Source organism: Octopus bimaculoides, chromosome 3 (assembly GCF_046866305.1).
Source record: "Octopus bimaculoides isolate indiv1 chromosome 3, ASM4686630v1, whole genome shotgun sequence".
Lineage (NCBI taxonomy): Eukaryota > Metazoa > Mollusca > Cephalopoda > Octopoda > Octopodidae > Octopus > Octopus bimaculoides.
Genome location: NC_142930.1, coordinates 135791757 through 135809922, shown reverse-complemented (window position 1 = coordinate 135809922; position 18166 = coordinate 135791757). Strand labels below are relative to the sequence as shown.

General features: G+C 34.4%; 1 protein-coding gene across 2 annotated transcripts in view; it reads right to left on the bottom strand.

The window, feature by feature from the left end:
• Positions 1–18166, bottom strand: part of LOC106877299 (metabotropic glutamate receptor 8) — a 619894-nt gene that overhangs the window by 74701 nt on the left and 527027 nt on the right. For both annotated transcript variants that reach the window (XM_089349701.1, XM_089349702.1), the window contains exon 4: positions 16353–16640. In XM_089349701.1, the coding sequence (XP_089205827.1) occupies positions 16353–16640 (288 nt within the window). The remainder of the gene's footprint in view (positions 1–16352; positions 16641–18166) is intronic.

Genomic DNA, 18166 nt, shown 5'->3' with positions numbered 1-18166 from the left:
ATCAAAAAAATAAACAAATACAAATCTATCGCCAAGAACCAAAGAAGGAACAGCGACACTCGAAGTTCACCAGATAATAAGCCCCAACGATCTCTCTCTCTCTCTCTCTCTCTCTCTCTCTCTCTCTCTCTCTCTCTCTCTCTCTCTCTCTCTCCCTCTCTCCCCTCTCTCCCCCTCCCCTCCCCCTCTCTATATATATACACACACACACACACGCACACATACATACATGCATACATACATACATACATACATACATACAAACACACACACACACATATATATATATATTATACATATATACATATATGTATGTATGTTTTATATACACATATGAATGAAGAAGAAAAAGAAAGAAAAAGAAAGGAAAAGTAAAAGAAACAATGAATGCAGTTAAGAGCAGCGTTTCTGAAATTGTCCTGAGATTTTGCAATCTCAGAAATACAATCGACGTTTGGAGGGAATGGTGAGTGGAAAGTCACGTACGAATGTTAGGATTGTTGAACTGCTGCTTTGAACTCAGGTTATATGTGTGATAGCATGTCTATATATGTGTGTATGAACGAGTCTATGTAATAATATGTATACATTTATAAGTAATGTTTCTGTGTTTGTGTGCGACTATAGGTGTACCTCTAGAATGATATATGTATAATCGTTTATGTATGGATGTGTAGATGGGTGTCTCTTTAACAGTATGTACATATATGTGTATGTAATCGTTGTGCTTGTTCGTGTGTGACTATGTAACTCTATAATGGTACGTACATCGGTGTATGTATGTACGTATGTATGTATGTACATATTATGTATGCACATATGCATGTATCTATGTACGTACGTATGTTTGTATAATATTGGTGCGTGCGTGTGTACTTCTTTAATAATATACATCAATCTGAATATCTGAATAAGTATGCGTGTTTGTGACAATATTACTCTGTATGCATGTATGTATATGCAGTCTGTGTGTGTTTGTGCATGTGCCTCAATAACGATATGGATGTGCAGTTTTTTTAATCTTTACAGGAATGATGAGTGTGACAGTATGTGCAATCTTTGTTTGTGGGTATGTGCTTCTATAAGGATATGTGTACATCTGTATATGTTAGTATGTATACATGTACGAATAAATGTGTGTATGCATAATGTTTGTGGTGTATGTGTGTGTGTGCGTGTGTATATGTGTGTTTGTGTGTATGCGTGCATGTGTGTATGTATGTAAGTGCCTCATAATAACATGTGTATGTCTGTGTATCTCAATATATATGCTTGCTTTTGCTAATATAAAACGTGCGCATATATTTCAATGTTATGCGTGTGTTTGTGTATGGTCCTCTAACAGTCTGTTAGAATATCTCAACCAGTCAACATGCAACATCCTTAATGTCCTTTCACCCTGATGATATTCCACAACGCTTCTAAAAGCAAACTTCGTTTGTTTATTTACGTTTGTCGTGATTTGAATTTAACATATGAGAGCATCTCATAAAGCGAGATTTATATATCTTAAATTTTCAGAGGAATTTGTAGTGGGTAGTTTAGCTTAATCGGTCAAAGTATCGTGACGCGTAATCACGGGGATGTGATTTCGAGTCCACAACTAACCACCTACCCATTTCTCTGCAAAATAGGGGGAGTTTATCCTGTTCAGGCTATATTATTAGCATTATTCTGCGATTGAGGATTTAAAATCAATTTGTTTTATAATTTTGACTAAGCCAGACTGTATAGTCTGGTTAAGTCATTTTTTTTTTGTATTCATCCTTTCTACTTGGAGAGTTTAAATGTAGTTACAAAAATATGTCGTTCTGTTGAAATGAAATTTCAGTAAATTTCTATATCTTTGTGCTGCTGAGGATTGCTCTGCATTTTACATTTGATGTAATGTTCACATTGCTTAAATAACTGGAGTCGCATGAAACGATCGTACTGCAATAACTTTGGATATTCTTGTTGCTTTTTTTGATTTTACACACACACACACACGCGCGCACACGCACCCCCCCACATATATATATATATATGATGGGCTTCTTTCAGTTTCCCTCCACGAAATCCACTCACAAGGCTTTTGTCGGCCGGAGGATATAGTAGAAAAAACTTGCCCAAGGTGCCAAGCAGTGGGACTGAACCCGGAACCACGTGGTTGGTAAGCAAGCTACTTACCAGACAGCGATTCCTGCGCATATATTATTTTATTTTATTAAACCTTAGGGCTTATATAAACAGGAGCAAATGATGTAAGCTTTACTTCAAATAATATATATATATATATATAGGGAGAGAGAGATTATTTGGAATCATCTTTCTGAATAAGAACTATAGCTACCAAGTAAATGTGGTATCACAATGTATATTTGTGGCATTGGATGGGTGGAAAATATTGTTATGAGAAAATAAGTAATAGAACTAGGGCGCCTAAAGATTTTATTGGTTATTCATGCTGTTAGACATCATTTCAACACCATGTAAATGCAGGTGATGAAAGTGAGATTTGTATAACGACACAAGCCATAGATTACGTCACAGACAGGTCACATTCTCCGGTTTGTGCTGGAAGCTTTGTTGAGTCGCACTAGGCAATTTTTGTTGGGTTGGTTATATTTATTATTGCTTATTAAAACTGTTTTGCTTTTGTTATTCTTGTATTAATTCAAGTATGTATGTAGATATAAACCCGACAAGGGTGATCTGTATAGAAATGCAGGTCAGACATGAGTCAAATTCAATAGTCTATACTTGAAAATTGCCTTCTGACATGTCTTTAACTAATACCTTGTGCCATTTGGATACTGGCATTCAGTTATTTGTTGCGTATATAAAACTTTCATCGGTAGCTGATGGATATATATATATATGTGCGCGCGAGTGTATGTGCGTGTGCATATTAGTATATATGTGTGTATGTATATTTCAAGATTTTTTTCTCAATAGAGAAAGAGCGTGTTTCTAATCTAACCTAGAACCAAGACTCCTTCACTGAAATTTCAACATCAGCAGGAGTATTTTTTAATGTATGTATATGTGCAGATTTGTATGTTTTGTTTTATGTATGTATGTATGTATGTATTTATGTATGTGTGTATGTATGTACGTACGTCCGTACGTACGTATGTATGTGTGTGTGTGTATGTATGTATGTATGTATGTGTGTGTGTGTGTATGTATGTATGTGTGTGTGTATGTATGTATGTATGTATGTGTGTGTGTGTGTATGTATGTATGTGTGTGTGTATGTATGTATGTATGTATGTATGTGTGTGTGTGTGTGTGTATGTATGTATGTGTGCATGCATGTATTTATGGGTGGATGGATTTATGTCGTTCAGTTTTATTTCAAGATTTCTTGCCAATAGAGAAGAAGCCTGTTTCTAACCTAGATCCAAGGCTCCTTCATTGGAATTTCAACATCAACAACATAGTATTTTTGTATGTATGTATGTATGTATGTATGTATGTATGTGTGTGTATGTATGTATCTATCTATCTACCTACCTACCTCTCTCTCTCTCTCTCTCTCCATCCATCCATCCATCCATCCATCCATCCATCCATCCATCTATCTATCTATCTATCTATCTATCTATCTATCTATCTATCTATCCATCCATCCATCTATCTATACCTCTATTCTTACACATGTCGATATAGAAATACACGAGAGCCACCATGTACGAGCATTTCCACATATGTGGAGACACCTATGCATACACCTGCATATGCATATATATATATATATATATATATATATATATATATAGCATGCACACGCACAGCGCATGAGCACACACACACACACACACACACACCCATACACATACCGTTATAAATTCATATAAATATCTACATCTAAGCACGTCTGTACATACGCTAAAGGATCAAAAACAACTTGCTAGATTGAACCATAAACATTGCGTAAATAAAAAATTATCTCTTTAGTCATTCATATCGTTTCCACAGATTCAGCTGCCATATCCAAAACTGTCTCTTCACCAGCCCTTTCTTTTAAGCCCCACGAATTATGTGCTTGATTTTTCCTTCTCTTTCTCCTTTACATGTCTACCCTTCTTATTCTCTTAGCTTTTCTTTCTCCATACCAAGTCTTATTTTCCGCCCTTCTAGTCAAAAAGTCGATAAAGGTATTTAATCTCATATCAGTAATATACTTTGTAACATTTCATTACTTCTCCTGCAAAGGTGGGTCCCAGACACACACACACACGCACGCACCGCACCAAAAAAAAAAAGAAAAAACACGCACGCACCCCCACACGCACACACACATAAAAAACACAGAGACATACACAGTTACAAACACAAACACACTGACCCAGACACACAGACAGAGACAGACAGACAAAGACACACAAACACTCACACACATACACACAGACTCCAGATTTGGGAAACCAAACTACCTTGTAGACCGACGACGGCTTAATAGCCGAAATATCAAATTTACTGACAACTACTTTTTTGTAAAAATAAATGTTAACGCTACTGGAAGCATCGATCCTTAAATCTAATGTTTGACTGTTATATATATGCATACAACAAATCAAATATCGTTTGAAATGCCCCATTTCTGCATTTGGTGCTTAAAATATATGATATTCTATAGATACATGCACATACTCGAGCATTAATTTCTCTCTGTACTGCATTTTCTCTGTGTCTTTCTTTCTCTTTCTTACTCGTTCGCACTCTCGGCGTTTCCTCGTCATCGAAGACGTCATGGTTTATTCCTTGATTTTGTTGATTATTCCTGACTGTGAGTGCCAATGCTTGAGACGAATCGTTTGTTACTTTATACACTTAATCTACAGCATGTAATTGTTTATTTAATTATTTGTATGTCTAATTATGTAAGTAGGAACGACAATTTATAGGATGATGGTGAGAGTAGAACAGGCTGATTTGTTTTGTCTTTGCTATTGGTTAAATTATGTTGGGCGATTTAATTTCCTTTGCTTCTCATTGTTACTCTTTCGCCTCTTAGAAATGATTTTACAATCTGCGATGCCTGCATCTACTACGGGTGCAAATGGGTATTTGAGTGGGAATGGGTGCAAAAACTAGGGTAAATATATGCCTTATTAAAATCACTTTCCAGAAAAAGAAATTATCTAGTTCTTGAAAAAAAAAATATCCTTTTAAACGACCAAGAAATTTATTATTCTACAGATCTAGATTTAACCAATAAGAGATGATGTCTATGAACTTGTATTCATTTCCATCTGCAATTATATACTTGTACAGCTCTGATTATAGCTCTCTGTCGTCAATGAAGACAAAATCTAGGAATTGCATGAATCCACAGTAGGATTCTGCTGATCACAATCAGCAAAAAAGTTCAACATTTTGATAAAGTCATGAACGAGAAGCAGGAACAAAGAAGTCATTGAATTTTATCATCGCAATTATAATTGATTTCACTGCCTATGGCTTTTCTTTTTCAAACTTATTTAATTTACATTTACATTTTATGCACTGACTCAAACCTTATTTCATGTGTTTAATTTGTTCTCTAACTGTATTGTGCATGGTTAAATTTAAAATACACTTAGATATAAAATAATTAAGATTTTCATTTACAAATAATAAAGATATTGTGATAAAGGATGTAAAAATTAATCTCCAAGGAGTGAATAGAAAAGGTTAGGAAATACTGACTTATAAGAACATTCCGAATTTTATTTCCTTTCAACTCTATAAATAAACTGCATTAACACAGGAGTCCCAATCTATAGAAATATCCACATACATTAGGGCAATGACATTGAGTAATGACATGATTTCTCTAAATGATCCCCAAGACTTTTTCAAAGGCAGAGAGAAGCAGCTGGTAAAGCACCGTTATATATATATATCTAGGAATTGCATTCTTTTTTTTACCCACTTATTTTCAGTTTCATTCGTTTTCAATTGAGAACAGATAGAGAACGGTGAAGTGGAGGAGAATAATTAGAGAAAGGGTGGGAGAGAAAAAGAATAAGAAAGAGGAGCAGAGAGAGGAATAGAGATAGTCATAGATTAGTGTCGCATCAGAATTATTAAGTTAAAACTTACTTGAAAATGGATGGGTGTCGTTCGATCATATAATAATATAAATAATATATATATATATATATATATATATATATATATATATATATATATATATATATATATATATATATATATATATGTATGTATGTATGTATGTATATACACATGCATATATGGGCACAGGACGTCAAAAAACGTAAACAATATGAAAAACGAGAACATGAATTACAAAAACATAGAAAACAAACTTGTTTTTGAACAACGAAAGAAACAAATAGCGCTTGAAATGCGGAGTAGATAAAACAGTGGACAACTGACGAAGGGATTACTCTTTATGTTGCCTGCCTCGTTTTTCTATTTGTTTCTTCCATTGTTCCCCAAAAAGTGCGTTTTCTATGTTTTTGTAAATCATGTTCTCGTTTTTCATGTTGCTTACGTTTTTTGACGTCCTGTACCCATATACTGTATGTGAATATACATATATATAAGTATGTTCATGTATGTATATATATATATATATATATATATATATATATATATATATATATATATATTATTTATATTATTATATGATCGAACGCCCATATATGCATGTGTATATACATACATACATACATACATATATATATATATATATATATATATATATATATATATATATATATATATATATATATATATATATATATATATATATATATTATTTATATTATTATATGATCGAACGACACCCATCCATTTTCAAGTAAGTTTTAACTTAATAATTCTGATGCGACACTAATCTATGACTATCTCTATTCCTCTCTCTGCTCCTCTTTCTTATTCTTTTTCTCTCCCACCCTTTCTCTAATTATTCTCCTCCACTTCACCGTTCTCTATCTGTTCTCAATTGAAAACGAATGAAACTGAAAATAAGTGGGTAAAAAAAAAGAATGCATGGACAATTTCATAGGGATGTTGAAGATAAGACAGTCAGGGAAAAAAGATGGCTGTGGATGACTAAAACTGATTTAAAACCGAAAACGGAGGCTGTAATCTGTGCTGCCCAAGGCCAAGCACTAAGAACAAACTACATAAAATACAGAATAGACAACATATCAGAAAGTGATAAGTGCAGAATCTGTGGACAAAATGGTGAAACCGTATGACATATTACCAGGCAGTATACGCCACTAGCCCAGAAAGAATATAAGAGACGCCACGACAATATAGCAAGGCTTCTCCATTAGACTCTTTGCAACAAGTATGGAGTTGACAGAGCAAAAAAAATGGTACGACAACAAACCCGAAGGCATCATCGAAAATGATAATGCAAAGATCCTATGGGATTTTATGATTCAGTGCGACCATGATATAGAGAATAGGAAGCCAGATATAATCTTAATTGAGAAAGAAGGCAAACTATGCTGGATCAGAGATATAGCATGCTCAGTTGACAACGAGGTATGCGATAAGGGAGAATGAAAAGTCGATAGATACGACAGGTTAGCTTGGGAAGTTAAGCAGTTGTGGTTGATGAAAAAGGTGGCAGTAGTACCAATAATTTTCGGATAAAATGTTGAGAAATCCTTTGAACAAATATGGGCTGCAATAAGGGTGGAGCACTTGCAGAAAACAGCACTGCTTGGAATCGCTCGAATACTCCTGATGGTGCTCGAAAAATAAGAGGTGTTACTTTGGTTCACTGGTAGTGAATAGCTGACACCGTAGTACATCTCCAGCGTTAGAAGCTGTGCAAAGGCAATAGTAATAATGATAATAATAATAATAATAATATATACATATATATATTTATGCATATATATGTGTGTGTGTGCATGTATGCATGATTTATTAAGCTCTCTCTCTCTCTCTCTCTCTCTCTCTATATATATATATATATATATATATATATATATATATATATATATATATATATATATATATATATATATATATATATATATATATATACATATATAATGTCCGTATCTCAGTTTTATGCATTACTCATACCATTAGTTTAGAGTTGACGCTCCTCATAGAATTATTTCCCAGTTTTGTAGAAAGATTTAATGGTGTTGTTGCAAAATGTTTGTTGACAAAATGTATGTTGACCTCGGTCAGTGGGGAAAGAGTGACTGTAATTTAGGAAACAAAACACATGATTTCTTTACGTCTTTTATCGCAAGAAGGAATGGTATTTTCTGATGATATTTGAGAAGCTATTGGTATACAGACTTTGATTTTCCTTCTTTCATTTTAATGCTTGGTCTAAGCATTTTCTCTTTTTAATAATGATTAGTTGATGAAAGCACATATAAAAAGAGAAGACGAAACGTACTGTAAATCCTTAGTTCCTAGAACTTCAAAAGAGTCTTTCTTTCAAAGATTATAGTTATACCAAAGCCCAGTACTCACTTCAGTCGGGTACTATTTTATCGATCACTTTGTTTTGCGAATTGCTATGATACTAGTCAAGAAGTAACACAATGCAAAGACACCACTGGTTTGAACAGAAGCATACGCACATATATACACGCATGCAAAGGAAAATGTACATATATATAAAACTGGATTCTGGACAATTTACATCTTCCAAATTCCACCCCCAAGGCATTGGTCAACCCGAAGCTTTTGTAGCTGACACTTGACCAAGGTATTTTGCACGGAATCTATTCTGGAAGCGAGATTGTTAATCACACATCGATGCTTAGTCCCTATATGAAAACTGTTCAAAAAAATTCTCTCGGAAATAACTCTGTACTCAGGGTCTGTTACAGACTGAAGCAAAAAAATAAAAAAGGGAAAAATTCCAGTTTACCTTCTACAAATCGAAGAATACACTGTTAAATATGACTTACATCACCAGCTTTAGCACGATTTGAAAGCCGAACTCTTGTTTAATACACTTCTCTACAAAATGGAATTAACTGTTAATCTTATTACACACACATATACACATGCGCGCTTGTGCTTACACACATTTATATCTTATTAAAGAAAGTAACTAAAATAAACAGGCTTTACTAACGAAACACAACTATTGTTTCTGTGCAGTGGTAATAGCTGCTAGATGGTGAGTTTTCCATAACATAATATTACATAAATTATCATTTTATTTCATAATATCACATAAATTATTTTATACATAAATATATGGAAAGCTCAGCTACTAACAGCTATTACCCCTGCAGAGAAACAATTGTTGTATTTTGATATTAAAGCTTGTTCATTCCATCTTGCTCTATAAATTTTTATATAAGTTCTGTATACACTAATAGATTTCCACATGTATGTTCAGTAAAAAGAATAACTCTGCTGCATGATAGCATAAGGTAGCCTATAACCGTACTGGAGCTTTTGAATGCACGTATTATTACCATTTTAATTGTGGTCTCTGTTGTGGCCCTAAGCCTTTATTCTGTTTATTGTCTTGTCCCTCGTCTGTTGACTAACGGTCTCGTCTCGAGCCTGTCTCACTTTGTTATGTTTTGGTCCCGTTACCAGCAAGTTTCTTACCAGTGCCTCCAAAGTGGAAGCAATATTATCGATAATGGCCGAAATTGCGCTTGACACAGTCGCCGATAACTGAAGAGTTGGTGACCTTCTATGTTTTCTGCTTGTCTGTGCATTTAGTATATGTTCGTATGTTTATGTACTACACGTTCTTTTTAATATATGTATATATATATATATATATATATATATATATATATATATGTACACACACACATGTATAATATATATATAAATATAGATACACAGGTATCTTATATATATATATATATATATATATATATATATATATATGTACACACACACACACACACACACACACACACACACATATATATATATAGACACACAAGTATGTCATATTTTCCATTCGTTGTCTTATTATTTAATCCTGAATGTTTTATTTATGTAACGCACGCACTCATTAATTTTTTTTACCTATTCGTAGAAATATTCTTGGAATATTTTTTTGCCACTCTGTCTCTTTACTTTGCCTTTCTTAATTTCCTTTCTCTGTCTGTCTCTCGCTGTCTGTCTTTCTCTGTTACCATCCTCCCACTAAGACGTGATCCCTGACGGCCTAAGGCAGTGTCATTCTTTTAGCGTTGCCTTCGACCGGGCTGGTCACGATTTTTCTGAGCTCCTTGCTTCACTTTTTCATTTGTTTTTCTCTTTCTCTCTGTGTGTCTTTCTCAGATACCGTCATTCTCATTTCCCCCCCCCCTATCTCTCTCTCTGTTTGCCTTTCTCTGCCACCCTCTCCCCACTATCACGTAATCCGTGGCGGATTGGTCACGATTTTCTGAGCTCCTCGCTCTACTCCTTGCGTGTTTATGGTCCTTTAGGACAGATTTCATTTCTCCTTTGCGTTACCCATTTTTGTCTTGTCTTGCAGCCCTAAAGCTCTTTTTATTTACTGTATATGTATTATTATCATTTTAATTGTTATCTCCGTGTGGCCCTAAGCCTTTACTGTGTCTGTTGTTTTATCCCTCATCCGTTCGCTAACGGTCTCGTTTCGAGTCCGTCTCGCTTTGTTATGTTTTGGTCCCGTACGCGGCAAGGTTTTTGCGAGTGCCTCCAAAGGGGACACAATGTTATCGATAATTACCGAAGCTGCGCTTGACCCTCTGGCCGATAACTGAAGAGGAGGTGGTAACCTGTGTTTTCTGTTCGTCTGTATATTTAGTATATGTTCGTATGTTTATGTAGTAGACGTTTTTTTCAGAATAAAGTTTAATGCTTTTCGATCAGCAGATTACTACTTGTTCATGCATGTGAATAGGGAGGCTTATTTTCGTTAATTTAATTAGTGTCGTGGAATTTTGGTCATCAGAATTACCATCAGAATTATTATTATTATAATTGTTGAGTAGTTTTATTTTTTTAACGTGCTTTCACTTCACTACTGAGCGCAGCTCTGTGTGCCTTGGGTATGTGCTGTGGTTTGCTGTGATGCTCTTATGGTTACTGTATTGAAAGTGTTTTGCGTAGGATGTGTGCAGTGCCCAGTAGTGCAATTTTCTGTATGTTATATATATTTGTAAGTCCTGGTGTTTTTGTTATGTATTTGTCTGAATATTTTTTTATTATACCTAAGGCACCTACTATGATAGGAATTGTTTCTGTTTTTAGATTCCACATTCGAGTTACCTCTATTTCCACGTCTTTGCATTTTGAAAGTTTTTCCATTTCTTTTAGGAAAACGTTGTCATCTACTGGTATTGATACATCAATTAGAAAGCATTTTTTTTTCTTCATGATCTTTGACAACTATATCTGGTCTATTTGCCTTAATTTCTCTATCTGTGTGTATTGGCATATCCCAGAGTATGGTTGCTTTCTCGTTTTCTGTGACCTCTCGTTTTCTGTGACCTTATTATTATTATTATTATTATTATTATTATTATTATTATTATTATTATTGGGTGAGAGAGCAGTGCGTGCCATCAAAGTGACACCGAGGTAAAATATATCTATTTTTTCGTCTTCCTTCTTGACTATGTGTGGGTCAAACGGGGCAGGCAATATCAGCTATAAACCACATGTGGTGTATCTTGTCCACCACCACCACTACTAGGTCCGGTCTGTTATGCTCTAGCACCTGATCTGTTTGGATTGGAAAATCACAGAAGATTTATTATTATTATTATTATTATTATTATTATTATTATTATTATTATTATTATTATTGGTAGTAGTAGTAGTAGTAGTAGTAGTACTTCTCAAATACTCGGGTCGACGTAATCTCCCCGCAAAATAGTGGACTGCGCTAAAGTTAGAAATACAACTACTACTACTACTACTACTACTACTACTACTACTACTACTACTACTACTACTACTTACCATAATAATTTATTATTATTATTATTATTATTATTATTATTATTATTATTATTATTATTATTATTACTATTGTTATTATCATCTATACACCAAAGTGAAGATATTTCTAAACTTACATGCGAAATTGATAGATTACATTAATGGACTGTAGCTTGTTGAAGCTAATTATTATGTTTTTAATTCATACTTTATCCGATAGTTAATATAGTATTTTGATCGTGAATTAACGAGGTTGTTTCACGTACTATTAGTTTTCAACCAGAGACTATTAATATTGTAATCTGCAGTAGGTTGGAACATTAAAATATGGATTTATTGTTTTTTAAAATTTATTTTTACATCATTAATCACCACGTTCTTTCGGATATGTATTTTTGAAAAAAAAAAATTTTTTTTTCGTTTTATGTTCCTATATCTTATGTGACAGCAAACACATTTTTTAAAAAATGGAGATTGTTTTCCATTTTTATGTTTAGCTTTTCCATTATTGAAGGATCGATCGGTTGTGTTTTTAAACATTCATTCCACAGTTTTCACATTAATGCGGTGGAAGGGCATTCAATAGATGCTAATTAATGTGGTTGTTGAAATGTTTCATGGAGAGCTATTTCTATTTGATCTTTAAGTTCTATTGCCTCCGTCTAACTACTCTTTGCAACTCATTTTTTTGTCCTTTTTTTTAAAAATTATTTTTGTGTTTGTGTTAGCCATGTATGTGTTCAACTTTTTCTCCAAATGTCGGTGATTTATTGGTTCGGTGGCTAACAGCAGTTTAGATGACATTTAGCAGACGAGAGTCGAATCTCTCCGAATAAAATACAAACCGCATTTTAAATGATTTAATAGTTGACAAAGTGAAATGGAGGTAGCTATAATTGTGTAGTGGCTGCTGTAGTGGTGTCGAAGTAGATGTAATTCTTGTTATTGTTGTCGTCGTTGTTGTATAATCCCAGTCAATAATGATCGAGCAGATATATATTGAAATACATTTTATTATTGACCACGCCTTCGTTTTATATCTATCAAGAATTATCTTATCCAGTGTGACTTTCTGCCCTTAAGATAGTAAAGTGGGATTTGCGGAAAATTTAGGAACTATTCCTAGCAGGCCGAGCAATCATACTAATGCATCTTATCGTAGATTCGTAGCTGTAGTTGTTGTTTAACGCTAGGTCAAACCTCTCCGAGAAGACCTTTTTTATCAAAGGCATTTAAGCCATGACCATCTCGACTTTTATGAGTAAGTGGAACTATTAGCAAAGAGAGGGGGAAAGAGAGAGAGAGAGAGAGAGGAAGAGAGAGAGAGGAAGAGAGAGAGAGAAAGAGAGAAAGGGCATAGAGAGGTAGAGAGAGAAATGATCTTAAAATGCTCAGAACATATATCTACATACACACACACGCATACACACACACACATATATGTATGCATATGTTTGTGTGTGTGTATCTATGTCTATTGCGGAAACTATGGCTATTCCAGAATTCTAGGATGAATTATGTACGAAGGTAACAGAAACAGTATTGTCATTGTAATTTTTAAAATCATATATCTTTAATAATCGATGTATTCATGGTCTATTAAAACGTCAACTATATAGGGGATAAATAGCAAAAATAATCTTAATAATAATCTAGAAGCATTTATATGGGTAATTAGACACGTCAGTGTCCTATGTATCACTTTCCAGCTAGTTTAAATTTGTGGCAACTTACCATGCATACACACATGGGTTTGTGTAAGTGTTCTTATATGTATGATTAAGCTACATATGAGTAAAGAGCAAGTACGTGAATAGAGACGAAGATAGCAGCATAGATAAAGAGACAGTCATGAAGGAGAAAAAAAAAAAAAAGAGAGAGAGAGAGAGAGAGAGAGAGAGAGAGAGAGAGAGAGATTGAGAGTATGAGGAGAAGAGAGTAATGTTGAGTGTTTAGGAATGCGTGTAAGAGATGTTCTGGACAATAAATTTCCCAAAAATTCAATATTCATTAATTAGAGTTTTATACATTTGCAAAAATGCCAGAGCCGATTCCATTAAGACGACGGGTGGTATTTGTTAACCACACTTATCGAACCGTCTGCCATTTAGCCTTCTTTTCGAAACATTTGCCTAGATCATTGTATATCTATCTATCTATCTATCTATCTATCTATCTATCTATCTATCTATCTATCTATCTATCTATCTATCTATCTATCTCCTTTCTTCCTCTCCCTATATATATATACATATATGTATATATATATATATATATATATATATATATATATATATATATATATATATATATATATATATATATATATATATATGTATGTATATATATATATATATACATACATATACTCACACATACATGAATACATCAATGAGTATGTATCTATGCATGCATGCATGTATGTATGTATGTATGTATGTATGTATCTATCTATCTATCTATCTATTTATATAAAGGCATATATGCGTATGTGTGTGGGGGTATGCTGCCATATTTCAAGAGTTTGTACAACTTAATAAAAATATAACGCAGTGCAAAATATTGGTGGTGCTCAGCCAGAATAAAATTAATTTGCAATATAAAAAGAATCGTATCATGACTTCTTTTTTTCGTATCCGATCGCCTGTATTTCATTTTGGCGGTAGTAAAGACAAACATCAGGTGTCACGATTAGTTTGTGATTATATTTATTTCACATTATGTTCATTTCAAACTCAATTATGCCTAGTCTCTCACACTCTTCCTCTCTCTCTCTTTCTCTCTCTCCACACACACGCACACACAGACGCACGTGTGTGTATGTATACATATTTAAATATAAATACAAATGTACGTATATATATATATATATGTATATATATGTGTGTGTGAGTGTGTGTGTGTAGTGCGTGAATGTAAGTATTTGCATATATGTATGTGTGTATACATCGTACATGCTCATATAAAGACAAATTGTAGTAAATAACATGATCACGTGAACGTATGTGTGTGAGGTTTGTTCTCAGCGCATTGGTACCAGTTCTCATAGGCTTTTATATCCTACACAAACCAAGATTCAAACGTAACATTATGTAGGGATATCGTATTTGGTGGGGTATATAACAAGGATGGACATGACATTGACACCACTCATAGGAGAATGTGAGTCGGAATACTCAGCCAACTTTTTTTTTATTATTGCATTAAACAGCAAACTAAAATTAGGTAAGCGAATTTACATAGCCACGAGTATTACTCATTGTTTTAAATGGATGATGAGAGCACTTTAAGTAAGATCCCATTCAAATCCCGATACACAGAGGACATGCATTCATTCCAATATTGGCAGAAATATACGCCCACTCACTGTTAAAGGTCATCTGGAACCAGAAGATAAGATAAATAATCCTATAATCAGTTGAAGCATTGGCATGAAGGCAAAGGAATACAACGGGTGACGTAAGAAGCGCAGTTTAAACATGACTGAAAACTTTGAAGTTGTAAAGTTTAGACAAAAGGGAAGAAGACAACTCTTCATAAAAATATCAGTGCTATAATCTTTGACACACAACCCTATCCCGAACATAATTCTGTTGCAATTTGCTTAACTTCTAGTTTCCTTCTTCTCCAATCCCGCAACAAATTGTATCCAAATTTTCCCCGTTCGACACACCTTTCATACCTTTCCTTTACCTCAGAGACAGCAGCTCAATCCAGTCACTTTACCAACTCTCATCTCTTCCTTTTCATCCCCTCAAATTCTTCCTTTTCCTTTATCATCCCCATTCACCTCCTCTACAATATACTTCAACATTCAGTAATATGCCATAGGATACCACTGAAAAGCCGCTCGTAGAAGTGAAGATTCAGCAATGGATCATACGTGTACAATTTACTAACTGTCACGAAGACTAAGTGATTTTTCAAGGGAATTACTTTACAAAAGCATTACCACAGTGCAACCTACTATCTACAGACCAACCTGAACACTAACAATGGAGTTTTGAAGAATAGCTACACACACCTTCAAGACTACATCATTTTGACTTTAACGCTTCTTGATACCTTTTATGCCATGTTCCCCCAAATAGATTTCCACAATATTTAATAGTTCTGGACTAAAATGTTCAATGAATAAGTTACTGAACTATGCGAGAGACTATTCTCAGGATGCAGTTTAAGATGTCTATGTGTACAATAGCACTGTTCCAGACGTGAGAGATTAAGTTTAGCCTTTGCCTGAGATTTGCGAAGTATCAATGATTGTTGTAGTATGAAGTATCTTCTGGTTCTAAAAGAAGGGACCAATCGATTGGATGCTACCCTAGCAATGTTAAAGATACGCTCACATTATAAGAGATTCTTGGTGATGATATTATCCGATAATTGCAACAATCTTGATGGCTTTTAATTTCGTTATTAAGAAGTGTAGTGTGATGATATGAACTGCATTTATATAATAGAGAAAAACATACCCACTATTTTCTGTCTTTTAGGAAGAATCGTCACGGCACTTTCTGCAACACTTTCTTGTTCCAATACTGGATGAATCTTGGCACCCCAACTATCACTGGCCAAGAAGGATAATTCCGATGTTCTGTTGCTTTTCTTCAAAGCTCGCAAAATACCACGACTGTTGTCTTCGTTTACAAACATCACAACCACGCGGGAATTTGCAACACCAAGTAAATCTTTGACCAAATTATCAAACTTCTCTTCGTTCACACTGCGTGGAATCTTTAGTGATCGAGCAATACAGACACCTACAAAAAAAAAAATAGAATAAGGTTAAACAAAATAGCACTTGGAATAGAGTCAGAAAAATGCTGAAATGACATAAATTTACATTTAAATATGCAAGACATATTCAAATATTAACAGGATTAGTCTCTAAGTGATAACATATTGTCACATAACAGCTTTGTATACACGAATCACGTGACAGCCATAAACTTCTAAGAGGAATAAGTATCACTCACTTGAAAGCATTTATTCCATGTTATTGATAGTTGTTAGTTAGTTCTATGTCATCTCTGATCGTTTTGGCTTGTGATCGAACACGCTTCAACCACGACCATCCTGTTTTATTTTGTAAATTTATGAATACATGATCCACTGTACCCTTTTTGTCAATCAGCACAGTGTGACGGAGGAAGGTTTCGATGCTATTTCTAACAGTTCTATCAATAATATCAACATACAGATATTCTACGTTGGTGTTATTGGCTTCACAAATCCTGTATCACAGACTGACTTGTTCTTTCTGCTATGGAAACAACGTGAAGTAAAAGATCTGCTGCCACTCAACGGGTTTTGTGAAGAAAATAACACTATGCTGATATTGTTGATAAAACTATTACAAATAACATCTAAAGAGCCCACCAATCACACTGTGCTGTATATATGTGTGTATGTGTGTGTGTGTGTGTGTGTGTGTGTGTGTGTGTGTGTGTGTGTGTGTGTGTGTGTGTGTGTGTGTGTGTATCGTCAATTCAAATAAGCAAATAATGAAGAAAGTTAACAGGCAAGAAGAGGACCTGCACAAGGAATGTATTGGCATGACGCTCGGCAAAAAGAGTTTGACGTTTCGAGCGTAGCTCTTCGTTGGCAAGGAGAAAGGGAAGAGTCCAAAGAAGGAAAAGAAATCGCCAATAGCACGTGTGTAGTATGTATATATATATATATATATATATATATATATATATATATATATATATATATATATATATATGTATGTGTGTGTGTGTGTGTGTGTGTGTGTGTATGTGTGTGTGTGTGTGTTTGTGTGTATTTATGTACATATATAGATGTATGTAAAATCATGTGTATTTATATATAAATATATATACATAGGAGTGGCTGTATGGTAAGTAGCTTGCTTACCAGCCACATGGTTCTGGATTCATTCCCACTGTGTAGCACCTTGGGCAAGTGTCTTCTACTATAGTCTCGGGTCGACCAAAGCATTGTGAGTAGATTTGGTAGACGGAAAACTGAAAGAAGCCCGTCGTATATATGTATATATAAATACATGTGTGTGTATATATTTGTGTGGCTGTGTTTGTCCCCCCAACATCGCTTGACAACCGATACTGGTGTGTTTACGTCCCCGTAACTTAGCGGTTTGGCAAACGGGACCGATAGAATAAGTACTAGGCTTCCAAAGAATAAGTCCTGGGGTCGATTTGCTCGACTAAATGCTCCATCATGGCCACAGTCAAATGACTGAAACAAGTAAAAGAGCAACAGAGTAAAGAGAATATATATAAGCACACACATATATCTATAT